The sequence below is a fragment of the Capricornis sumatraensis genome, chromosome 3 (genome assembly GCF_032405125.1).
Source record: "Capricornis sumatraensis isolate serow.1 chromosome 3, serow.2, whole genome shotgun sequence".
Classification (NCBI taxonomy): domain Eukaryota; kingdom Metazoa; phylum Chordata; class Mammalia; order Artiodactyla; family Bovidae; genus Capricornis; species Capricornis sumatraensis.
Genome location: NC_091071.1, coordinates 164,160,977 through 164,173,737, shown reverse-complemented (window position 1 = coordinate 164,173,737; position 12,761 = coordinate 164,160,977). Strand labels below are relative to the sequence as shown.

General features: G+C 53.1%; 1 protein-coding gene across 1 annotated transcript; it reads left to right on the top strand.

Moving 5' to 3' along the window:
• Window positions 1-1,838: 1,838 nt before the first annotated feature.
• On the top strand, window positions 1,839-5,967 carry NPPC (natriuretic peptide C). Its single transcript, XM_068969378.1, has 3 exons — window positions 1,839-1,928; window positions 2,352-2,662; window positions 5,840-5,967. Exons 1-2 carry the CDS (start codon window positions 1,839-1,841, stop codon window positions 2,640-2,642), a joined length of 381 nt encoding a protein of 126 aa, XP_068825479.1. The 3' UTR covers window positions 2,643-2,662; window positions 5,840-5,967.
• The last annotated feature ends 6,794 nt before the right edge of the window (window positions 5,968-12,761 follow it).

Below are 12,761 nucleotides of genomic sequence, written 5' to 3'. Positions count from 1 at the left end.
TCTCAAAGAAGTTCCAGGTTGGTAACAATCCTGATTGTCCAATAGACAAAAAGGAGAGGAAACTTCCATCCTCCACCTGGAGATCCCTCATTCTTCCTCTTCAATATCTCTTCTTTTCTCTTCAAATGAAAAGAGTGGTGCCACTGTACCGGTGTAACCATAGACAGGCAATCAGGGTGGCTGCCTGGAGGTGGTGAGCCAACTCATCAAAACAGAAAGGACACACTGCTGATGGTCATCTTGGAGTTCAGGAGATCTGCTACCCCAAGCTCAGGCCTCACACGTAGGTTATTTCCTAAACAAAGGGACCTGCACTTTCCAGCGCAGAATGCTGGGGTGGGAGGAGAAAGCATATCATTTCGCGTCAGCCTCTGCTATGGGATCCACCAAGAGACCCCTGGTTCTCCCGGTCCCTCTTGACTCCAGTAGCCTTCAGGCCTGGGGAGCAGCTTCCTTCCCCCGAAAAAGGTCATCCGGGTGCCTCCAACCCTCTGGGTCGTCTTGGCCGCAGGGATTCGCCAGCGCGCCCTCCCCTAGTCTCTGCTCTCCGGCTGAGTCCTGTTCGGAGGCAGTCACGGAGTCACAGATTCCCACACCTCACTCAGTTCTTAGGATCCTCTGTCTCCGTTGCCCATCCCAAATAACTCCTCAGCCTGCGGAGACGCCCTTTCCAGGAGAAGGAGTCTTTGGTGGCAGGGATACTTGGGCGTGTACCGACAACTAGACGGGGACCACCAGCGGCAGAGAACGCGAACGCGACCACCTGTTACGGCTCACAGAAGCCAGACCTGGCTCGGGGTCCGGTGAAGCTCGCTCCCCAGACTGTGCAGGTGCACAGGACACTGGAGTGACAGCCCCACGCTGCGGATCCTCGCGTGGGTGCAGACTGGGTCAGGCGCGCCCCCGCCGGTGCAGACGGGAGCCATCTGGCGGGTCAGACCCGGGGACGTTCTGTGCAGCCGACCCAGGCTGAGGACGCACTTACAGTCACCGCGTCCGGCACACGGGGCTTCGGTACACACGCAGGAACACTCGGATCTCAAACACACCCGCAGTTTTCTGGTTTTTGCTCTCACCCGCAGGCGAAAAGCTTGCATTCTCTGGTATAGGGCTTGCGCTTCCCTCCGCGGCCCCGGGCAAATCCCTCTCTTCTTGCGCCTCCCTCCCCGACCTCCCGCTCCACCATCCGCCTCCTCAATCTCAAGGCATCGGTGCCTCTCGCCCGTCAGGTGCCCCGGGGAAGAGCTTGGCAACAAGGCAGCTCTGAGTGGATTTCGGACTGCGCCAACTTTCTGGCTGTGTGCTTTTGGTCAAGTGATTTAATTCCTCTAAGCCCATCTTTGCACCTGCAAAGAGGGAAACTGATCCTTTCCAAGACAAGCGTGTGGGTTGAGGGCCAAGCTTGTGCGCAGGGCACCGGGTGCATGGACTCTTGGCATGCTAGGGCGCGCTCCCTGCAATCCGTGGTCCCTTGTGCGCGCCGCTTTGCAGCTTGGAGCGCAGTCCGGAGAGAGCCCGCCGAGCCGCGGGATCCCTCCAGGGTGGGGTGAGGGTGGGGGCCGAGGGGGAGCCCCCGCAGCCCCCTCCCGGCCCTCGGCGCGCGTGCCATTGGCCCGGACGGCCCTGTGGGCGGGAGGATGACATCAGCGGCAGGTTGGATTATAAAGGCGCGAGCGGAGCCGCGGACTCAGAGCGCACCCAGCCGGCGCCGCGCAGCACTGGGACCCGCGCCCGCATCGCAGCCCGGCCAGACTGCTCCGCGCTCGCCTGCCGGTCGGCCCGCCGGCCCCGCGCACCCTCGCTGCCGCCCGTCTGCGCCCAGGCACCCCACGGGCACCATGCACCTCTCCCAGCTGCTGGCCTGCGCCCTGCTGCTCTCACTCCTCTCGCTCCGGCCCTCCGAAGCCAAGCCCGGGGCGCCGCCAAAGGTGGGTACTGTCGCGGGGACGTCGGAACCTGTGAGGGGCAATGGGAGGGCTGGGGTGTCTAGGAGGGCGTGGCGCACCGGGGTGGGGGGTGAGAGCAGTGGGGGCGGAAAGACGGCTCTCTCCCTTGAGATGCGCGCGGGGGACAGCTGGGGGGCCCTGGAAGCCCGGACTCGGGATAGCGTCTACAAATGCGCAGCCCCGACCACAAAGTGGTCAGCCCCGCAAGGAGGAAAGGAGAGGAGGGCAAAGGGCTCCTCGAGAGAGCGGACCACGGCGGCCCCGAGGCAGGTGGACGCAGAGCCGAGCTGCCGGACACCTGTGACGGGCGTTCTCAGGACTCCGCGCCGGACCATCGGCTGCCCCGCCGAGTCCCCCGCGCTGCCGCGGCGCGTGCCTTGACCTGCTCGTCCTTTCCCTTGGAAGGTCCCGCGAACTCCGCCCGGCGAGGAGGTGGCCGAGCCCCAGGCTGCGGGCGGCGGTCAGAAGAAGGGCGACAAGACTCCCGGGGGCGGCGGCGCCAATCTCAAGGACGACCGGTCGCGACTGCTTCGGGACCTGCGCGTGGACACCAAGTCTCGGGCGGCGTGGACCCGCCTGCTGCACGAGCACCCCAACGCGCGCAAATACAAAGGAGGCAACAAGAAGGGTTTGTCCAAGGGCTGCTTCGGCCTCAAGCTGGACAGGATCGGCTCCATGAGCGGCCTGGGTTGTTAATGCGGCGACCCCTGGCGGCGGTGAGTACCACCAACCCTGGCCTCTGGGCGCTCTTGCACACCCAGCACCCCCCGCGAAGCCCCCAGAGCCAAGCCTGTACCCCCTCCCGCAGGCCGGTTCCCCTCTGATCCCGTGGCCCTGGGACCTTTCCTCCTCACGACCAGCCCATCCGGACATAGGACTGTGTGTGTGCTTGACTTTTGCCCCAGGGACATTTATCATCCCATTTTACAGATGGAGAAAATGAGGGAAAAGTAGTCGGGGAACTTTGGCAAGGTCAGAAATGGCTCAACATGGATGAACCCATCTGACTTCCTCTGGAGAATCAGAGACAGCTTGATGGGGTCCCACCCACCCCAGGACCACAACGCAACCAGCAGCATTGGCCCCAGTTCTCCAACTGGGGGCGGGGGAGGGGCGAGGTTGAGGGGTGATCCTCGGTTTGTGGCAGCAAAGGAGGAAGGGCATACATACAAGTCAAGGGTAAGTTCGTTTGCCAGCCACTGCATCGTGGTGCTGGGTAGTAAGCAGCCCAGGGGTCAGGACAGCTCCCTGGGTCTGTTGTCCCTGTGATGCGACAGACTTGGGGTGACACCTGCCCCTCCCAATAGACAGAATAGCCACTTGTTAGCATCACCATGGGGCATTTCAGCCCCAGAGCATTCTGATTCTTGTGTGGGTCTCTAAACCGTGGCTGTGGGCAAGCTGGCCTGTCCAGGGTCCTGACGCTGCTGCAATCCGTGTAACTTCAGGATCCAACCTCAGTGTTCGTGGCACTATTTCAGGGCAAGGAAACAGAAACTAAAATAAATCTTTTTTTGCCCCAACCTCAAACTCAAACATATCCCAAACTGAGCTCCTCCCCACCCCCTACCCGCCACCCCCACCATGCCTAGGCTCCACACCTGGGTTTCTGGCATAGCCTTCTCCCCCTCCACCAGGCTGGAAACCCCCGTGCCACCTTCTGCCACTGCCGAGCACTGCATCCTGGCAAGGTACTGGGCCAAGGTCCTTCCCTCCTTTCCCCATCCTCTCCATCCCCGCTGCCCATCAGTGTCCATGGACAAACAACATCCAGCCTCTGGAACTGACATTCTGCTGCTTAAGAATCTGACCCCTCCCGGTGTCCAGCCTTGCCTGCGGCCAGCTGCTGTCATTCCCTGTCCCACAGCCTTTCTGTCCCACTCCAGACCAAGCTGTTCTCTCATCCCAGAAGCCATATCAGTGTCCACGCTGTCTTCCCCCCAGAGGACAAGAGCTCCCCTCTCTGAAGCTCTCCAGCACAACGCCTGAGGCTTCGATACAGAAAACCTCACCTGAGCTATAGCTGTCTGTGAACTCATGAGCACATTAAGGGCCAGATGCTAGCCAAAGATGACCAGGGGTCTGTAAGATGCCCAAAGGGGCTCTGAAAAATGCCTGTCAATGACCCACAAAACTTGCCTCAGCTTAGGGGCACTCCTCACCCACCTGCCCTAGCATTTAGCTGGTGTCTTTCCTCTGCAGCCAGACATGGCCGGGCTGTATGCTCTTCCTGCAAGGGCTTCATCCGTCTGAGATCTTGACTTGCTGTGATTCTAGCACGTGTGCCCCAGTCTTTAGAAGCTACCGTTGTGATGGGTTTGTTCTATTCTCTCCTATCTCAGCAACGAAGAGATGGAGCCACAGGCCTTAGACTTTCAACTTGAGATTTAAGCATCAAGTTCCAACTTGAGAATCCAAACAAATGGTATTATGAGTTAGCAGAGGATGGGATAAGGTCCTGGCATCCGGTCAAGAGCCTGCTGTGCACGTCCCCGTAGGTTCCTTGTTCTCAGATGTGTTGTCTGTGGGTACCAGGTGGGCATGGGGAAAAAGACCTTGAAGGAGGAATTGGGGTTGCTAAGACTTCTTGACCCCTTTGACTGAGGAGATTTGTCAACTACCTGGAAGTTCTCTTTTAGCTGAACGCTAACCTCCAACATCCACAACCGTCTCAGCCCTACCCTCACCCCTATCACCGTGAGAAGGCAGAGCATCCTTCCTGTTGCCAGCAGCCTCCTAGTGGAGATGCCCCGGCTATCTCACTGTCTGGGCTAAAAAAGGAAAGACAGCTTAGGGTTCCCTATTGATGAAAGCTCTTCCAAAGCAGTGGCCATGTCTCCACTCAGGAGTTGACTTTGGCTCTAACCAGCCGCCATAATGACTATCGCTGATGGTTATAGCCTTGATTATAAAATGTTAATGACAGAGATGAGGTGTGGAGGGTGCCTGAATGAACACCTCACACACATCTATCATCTGTTTAAACACATGGGACGCCCAGAGAAGGGGGCTGGGGGAGAGTTCACCAAGGCCTTGAGGCCCAGGGTCCCTCTGCTCATGCTGTCCGCCACCCTGCCTCCGAGGTGGCCCCTCCAGTCCCAGGGGACCCTCACACCCGTTCGCCCTCACATCCACTAGCAGAGACCGGGTGCAGCCCCCATCAAATGCCTCTGCTAACCCAGCACGCCCACTCATCTCCCCAGGGCAGGTGCCTGATGCCCTTTCCTCTGCTTCTGAAAGGGACCCTTTCTGAGGAGAAGCCAGCCGGGGAAGGAAGTGCTGTTTACTGGGCCGCTGTGACCCAGACATTCTGCCAGTGCCCTGTGTGGCAGCCCTGGGAGGTGGCTATTATCCCATTTTATGGGTGAGGAAAGCAAGCCTAAAAAGCTCTCCAGAGCCATCCTAGAAGTACCTGTCTGAGTCGGGATTTGGGCCCAGAATTCCCTGCTCTTCAGACGCTTCTCTCCCCCTTCCCTCCATTGTCCCCCAGACTTATAAAGCCAAGGCAAGCACCTGACCGAGGGTTTGCATTGTAGCTCAAATGAAGGGGAGACGGGGGAGTTTTCCCTTCCCTTTCCCTCACTGTGTCCCACTGAGAACCCAGGGCAAGGCCTGCGCTTAGACAGAGGGGTCGGAGGGCTGGCTGACTTTCTGGTTCCACCTGTGCTTGAACAGGAGGTGCCAAGGACACAGCAGGTGACGGCTGAGGGCCTGGGGAGGACCTGAGCGGAAGGGCCTTATCCCTCTGCAGCAAGGCCTCCGTGAGGGCCTGTAGGGCAGAGGTGGAGGGACTACGCCTCCTGCTACAGCTGAAGTGGGAAGAAGGTTCTAGATGTGCCCTGCAGGCAGGCCGGGCTTTCTCGGCTGAGTTCCCCTGGCCCTCTGTGTTTCAGGATTGGGGACTTGCTGCGTTTTGCTGAGGTCACCCTTGGTCATCAGCCTCCTCGCATCTGGAAGCACCTCCAACGCAATGTGGCTTTTACATTTCTTTTTTTTTTTTTCCTGGTACTGGGAATACACAACACCAGCTGTTTTATGATTATTTAGGGAGGGGGGTATGACTTTATCATTTGTTTTTTTTTTTTAACTGAAAAATAAAAAGTTATATATTATATATATATTATATACATGAAACACACACACCTACACCAACGCGATGACAAGGGACAGTTTTTAAGAGACTGACAAAACCAGCTGTAAAACATTGCTGTTTGTAAATTCATGTCATGCATAAATGTATTTATGTTGTAAAGCTATTTATATTGTTTATAAAGAGATATTTATAAAAATTTTATTTATGTAACTAAATGAAAGAAGTCAATCATTGTAATGTTTTTGTCTTAACTAGTTGAAAAATGTAAAAAAAAAAAAAAACTCATTCCATGAAGATCTTGAAAGCTGTCTTTATTTACTCATGGCACTCCTTTTTTAGTAATTAGTCTGAGGAGGAGGGAAGAGGTAGAGACAAGGATTTTACCTCTGAATGGATCTAGCAGCCATGTTCCCAATTCTAGGTTGATTTGTATCCAAATCCTCCAGGAATCTTGTTAAAAATACAGATTCCTTCTCCCACCCACCCCCAATCCACTGACTCCGTGTCTCCCAGGATAGGATTGGCCATGTGGCTTTTGTCCCAAGTGATTCTGATCATCTCGGCCGTGTCAGGAAGCTCTGCTCAGGACACTGGACAGCTGAGAAGTCAGGTGTGGTGAATTAAAATTAAATTTAGCTAACAGAGGGCCCTCTAATTCTACTCCATCTTCTCTCTGTTATTAGAGGAAACAAATAACTGAACATGTCCTTTCTGCTTTGGGGAGATTTAGAAGGTTCCTGTGTAACTTGTGGAGTGGGTCCGGTTACCTTATGAATCTCAGCTCAAGGAATTATGGGGTGGGTGGTTTTCTCCAGGCTTGGCGGGGTGAGGCCAAGGATCTCAGAAAGAACATATTCTGTGGTTGGTTTCCTATTTGCATCGTGTGATGTGCTTTTTGAGGGGGATGTAGGTTTTCTTTTCATCTGAAGCTGTTCACGATTTTGGCTCATACACCCTATGGAGCCTTGCATGAGAAATTATGAATATTTAGAATCTCGTCTCCTGAAGCCATCAGGAAATTTAAATCATTTCAAGCTAATCTCACTCTATCCTTGGTACATGCCTCTCCTGGGCAGCTCCCCCGTCTGCCTTCTATCCCTAGTTTGGTGAAAACAAGGACAAATAGAGCCTCTGGGGCTGGTTCTGCCAGGCGGGCATAACTCCTTTCAGGGGGATCCACAGTGGTTGTGGCCCCAAGATCACGGGGTCAGCGGACATGTCCAAGTGTCTTCAGAGGAAAATTGGCTGGGGATGGGTGTTGCGAAGTGGCCAGTAGAGCCAGGATCCTCTGTCCATGGAATCCTCCAGGCAAGAAGATTGGAGTGGGTTGCCAGTCCCTTCTCCAGGAGATCTTCCCGACCAAGGGATTGAACCCAGGTATCCTGCATTGCAGGCAGATTCTTTACTGTCTGAGCCACCCAAGAACCCCCATGCTGCTACTGCTGAGGTAGGGAAGTGGCCTGTGGCACCTGGCTTTTCCACGGACATCCGAGCCCCTGACCTCTCTTCCCTGAGCAGCGGGTTCTCGGGTGGGCAGATGGCCAACACAGTGACCTCACCTAGGTAAGGAAACAGCTTTGAAGTCTTGTTCCAGCTGGGGAGACAAGGGACCTTCTTCCCACCCCTTGATTTCCACCACTGTCCGGGGGCCCTTCTTTAAGCCGAGTTCACTAGGGCCTGGCTCTCTTCCTCGGTCTCACCCCGCTTCCGTGGCTCAGAACTTGGATGCCAGGTCAATGAGGGTGAGGGGCTGCCGTACCCAGGGCTCGCCAGTGCCTCAGTTTGCTGTGCTGTCTGCAGACCCCTTGCCAGAGGATGCTGAGGGGTGCTGCCAGAGGAGGAGGAGGAGGAAGGCAGCGGGTCCACTGTGGGCTTCACTGGTAGGGAGGCAGGCATATCTTCCAAAGCCCAGATACAAGGAATGGAGAATTCTGGGATTCAAGGAGCTGCCACCAGATGTAAAAGGTTTTCTCCATGGACAGTATCTGGACACCCAGGATCCTGGGGCCCAAGCACTACAGAGTCTCCTCCTAAGTGGCTCTCATCCCTGGATCAGCTGCAAGCAACATGCATGATGGGCTTCTGGTGGCTCAGACTGTAAAGAATCTGCCTGCAATGCAGAAGACCTGGGTTCTATTCCTGGGTCGGGAAGATCCCCTGGAGGAGGGAATGGCAACCCACTCCAGTATTCTTGCCTGGAGAATTCCGTGGACAGAGGAGCCAGGCCGGCTACAGTCCATGCGGTCACAGAGTCAGACACCACTGAGTGACTAACACATAGACACACAACACGCATGACTCTCTGTTGCCAATCCAGCCTTCCACCAGTGGAGGCCAGCCCCTCACCTGTTGTCTGAGGATGCTGCCAGAAGGCAAGTCCTCCTTTGCCATCTAAACCTGAAGTCCTCTGACTGCTTCCTTGTCAGCCCAGCCATGAGTTTCGGCTGGAAAGCTGGGAAGGATTAACAGGTAGTCCATCAGCCCCAGGAAAAGTTTTGAAACCTGCAGAGATTTTCCGAGTGGTATCGTCCAAGGCGTTTGGTCCTCCAGGCCAACTTTCGGCCTCGTTCCTCTCCACGGAGGATCTCACCATCAGAGCTGCCTGGGGCACCTGCAGCTTCTCTCCCACCAGGATGGCCACCAGCTGGTCCTACCAGTTCCAGGGATGGGTCCCATGGAGTCCTGGTCTTCTAAGATGGGGCCAGTTGAGCAGAAGCTAAAAGAATTTCAGGCCCTGGAAGGCCTCAGGACTCAGGATGTCCTGGAGGAAGACATTCCCTTCCCTGAAGCTCTCAGTTGTCGGGGAGTCAGGGCGAGGAATGGGGGATCTGCCTGGTTGAAACTCCTGATGCTGTGGCTGGTAATACATAGGAGCTCTGTTTGGCAGGTGGGGCCCAGGAACCCACCTTGGGCTCCCAAATACACCTGGAGGACAGGCCCCATCTCTCAAGCCTGTGTTTTCCCAAGAGGTACCACCCTACCCCTACCATAGAGGTGATGGTGGCTGGGGAGGCAGAGCCTCCAGGTCCTCAGCCAGGCAGGTTCCAGAAGCCTCCCCACCTCTGCCTGAAACATGGGAGGTCCTCCCCTAATGCCAAACAGGTGGTCCAAAGTTGGGCTACACACAAGCAGGCCAGTCTAGGGGTGATCGAGGTGGGGGGGACAATATCAGGACCCAGTCAGAGCCCTGCTCTTCCATAGGAAAAGCTCTTAGTCCAGGCGGGTGGCAAGGGGCAGACTAAGGAAGCCCACCCCCAGACAGGGATGATGTAAGAAGGGAGGGAGCAAGTCAGGGTCCCCTCTGAAAAGGGATTCGACTCAGATGGTTCACATGAAGAAGTTTCACTGAAGCGATAGAGGCGTGGGCAAGCGTGATGGAGGAGCCAGTGGGAAGCCAGGCTCTCCCTGGGGGCAAAGGGAGGGACTGTCCTGGAGTTGGAGCTGTGTCAATGCAGGGCAGAATGAGGCAGAAATACCCCAGCTTCTCTCCCAGCTCCATCCCAGTCTCTCGCTGGTGCCTTCAGTTGGCTAAACCCACCAGAAGCCAGCCAGCAGGGGAGCCCGGGTTCTGCAGCCTGCAGGGTGGGTAGGGTGGGAGGCAGACAGAATCACAAAGCACCAGAGGGATGTCGCTTGAGCCTGGGGTCCTACATACACCTCCTTCCTGCAAGAATGAGGCCTGCAGGAGGTGTAGGGGTGATATCACCTCCCCAGAGGCCACTGATTGTCTTGATTGTAGGAGAGAGAAGACTGACTGGGTCCAAAATATGGGCACGGGACTTTCCTGGTGGTCCAGTGGCTTAGATTCCGCACTCCCAATGCAGGGGGCCTGGGTTCAATCCCTGGTCAGGAAACGACATCCCACTTGACACAACTAAAGATCCTGCTTGCCGCAATGAAGATCAAAGATCCCACGGGGCCACAGCTAAGACCTGGCGCAGCCAAGCAAACAAATAAAAATATTTTAAAAACAACAGAACAAAGTGTGGGTGCTGTGTGACCGGCAGTTTCCGTTCTAGGAGTGGTTCCCACGTTCATATCTTTACTGAGCTTGTCTGGAGGCTCACTGGGGCTCCCACCACACCGTCTACACCCTTCACGTCCCTCCTGCCCCACTGAAGACTGATAATGGTGTTAGAAAAATTCACTGTGATTTTTTTCTATTTATCCTTATTTTTTCTTTTATTATTATTATTTATAATTGATTTGCAAGGTGTTACAACATGTAAGTGAAAGTGTTAGTTGCTCAGTCATGTCTGACTCTTTGCCAGACATGGGGTGTAGCCCGCCAGGCTCCTCTGCCCATGAAATTCTCCAGGCAAGAATACTGGAGTGGGTAGCCATGCCCTTCTCCAGGGGATCTTCCCAATTCAGGGATCAAACCTGGGTCTCCTACATTGCAGGCAGATTCTTTACTGTCTGAGTCATCACAGAAGCCCTGTACAGCATAGTGTTTCAGTATTTTTATATATTACAAAATGATCACCACAATAAGTCTAGTTACCGTCTGTCACCATACAAAATGATTACAGTATCATTGACCATATTCCCCATGTTGTACGTCATATCCCTGTGAATTATTTATTCCATAACTGGAAGTTTGTACCTCTTTATCGCCCTCTCCTGTTTCACTCAGCCCCCCCACACCCTTCACTCAGCACTCCCCCCCAACCAGGCTGTTCTCTATATCTATGAGTCTGTTTCTGTTTTGTTATATTTGTTTTATTTTTTTAGATTCCACATATAAGTGAAATGATACGGTGTTTATTTGTCCTTATATTTTAATAGTCATATAGGTGTTATTTATTCAGTACATTAAGGTTCAATTTTAGTATATGTATTAGACAGGCAATGTGAGGTTTTGCTGTGGTAACAAACAACCGCAAAATTGCAGTGGGTTAAAATATTTATTTCCTGCTTGCACAGTCTATCGTGGGGCTGGGAAACCCTCCAGGGCAGCTCCTTACCATTCAATGGCTCAGTGTGGCACCTCCAAACCAAAGAATTTTTCCTCAGTTGATGGGACATGGAAGAGAGCCTGCTGGGAGTTCAAGGAACCGAAGGCTTCTACCCAGGATGCGAGACTTACAGTCACATTTAACAGGCCAAGCAAGTCACGTGGCCCATAAGCTACTTTTCGGAGCTGAGGAAGCACAGTTCTCCCTTGTGCCCAGAACTGGAGGAGACCTGCACTTCAGGGAACAGGAGCGAGTGCCTGCACCCACATGTAGGCACCATTTAAATCCTTCTTTCGCTGTGAGCTGTCCACTTCCTAGCAGATTCTACTTTATCTGATGTGAATGGTAACAGCCCTACTTAATTTTTATTTGTGCTTGATATCTTTGCCCAAGCTTTGATTCTTTCCCTTTCTGGTATTTTTTTTTTAATTTAGGTGTGTTTATAATGTATTAGATTAAAAATATGTAATTCGAGACATTCTGCCTTTTAATAAGGAAACTAGATTGTTCACAGTTATTGTCATTATTGCTTACACTTGGCCCAACTTTTTCATCTGAATTTTGACTTTGTGTTTTTAAGGTTCTTTAAAGTTTTTTGATCCTTTTAATTTAATTTTTTGTCTTCTGTAGACTCTGGTGCTTGCTTTTATCTTCTGCAATGATTTGGAAAGTAGATATCCTGTTTTTAATTCTGTTAGCAGTTCCATTTAGTTTTTCATGAAAATTATTAAACCCACATTTATATTATTATCAAAATCACACGAGGGACAAGAATTCAGCCCATTTGCTGCTTCCCCTGCTTCCTCTGCCATCTCTGGGTCTCTATTAACATAATCTGAGGACAAGCTCCTTCACTGGATGTTACAGCTACCAAACACCCTCTCTCCAAAACACCTTCACCTTTCTTTTTGTTCCCCCAGGTTTATCAGAGACTCTGATTTTTCCACCCAAACCCACTTCTCCAGACAGGGCCCCACTGCACACACCTTAGTCTGGGCTAGCTTCTCGGTCCATTGCCTGTTCTCCACGGCAGCCTGGGCCCGTCCCACGAGCGTGAGGTTTGAATTTCAGGTTCAGTAGATGGGGTGTGTAAGCATGTGTGTGTGTGTGTGTGTGTGTGTGTGTGTGTGTGTCAGAGGTTTGAATTTCAGGTTCAGTGTATGGGATGTGAGTGTGTGTGTGTGTTGGAGGTTTGAATTTCAGGTTCAGTGTATGGGGTGTGAGTGTGTGTGTGTGTGTGTTGGAGGTTTGAATTTCAGGTTCAGTGTATGGGATGTGAGTGTGTGTGTGTGTGTTGGAGGTTTGAATTTCAGGTTCAGTGTATGGGATGTGAGTGTGTGTGTGTGTGTTGGAGGTTTGAATTTCAGGTTCAGTGTATGGGGTGTGAGTGTGTGTGTGTGTGTGTTGGAGGTTTGAATTTCAGGTTCAGTGTATGGGGTGTGAGTGTGTGTGTGTGTGTGTTGGAGGTTTGAATTTCAGGTTCAGTGTATAGGATGTGAGTGTGTGTGTGTGTCAGAGGTTTGAATTTCAGGTTCAGTATATGGGATGTGAGTGTGTGTGTGTGTCAGAGGTTTGAGTTTCAGGTTCAGTGTATGGGGTGTGAGTGTGTGTGTGTGTGTGTTGGAGGTTTGAATTTCAGGTTCAGTGTATGGGATGTGAGTGTGTGTGTGTGTGTTGGAGGTTTGAATTTCAGGTTCAGTGTATGGGGTGTGAGTGTGTGTGTGTGTGTGTTGGAGGTTTGAATTTCAGGTTCAGTGTATGGGG

Coding starts and splice junctions, on each gene's coding strand:
- NPPC (XM_068969378.1), top strand. CDS start 1,839: ATGCACCTCTCCCAGCTGCTGGCCTGCGCCCTGCTGCTCTCACTCCTC. Junction 1,929..2,351: donor AGCCCGGGGCGCCGCCAAAG/GTGGGTACTGTC, acceptor TTCCCTTGGAAG/GTCCCGCGAACTCCGCCCGG.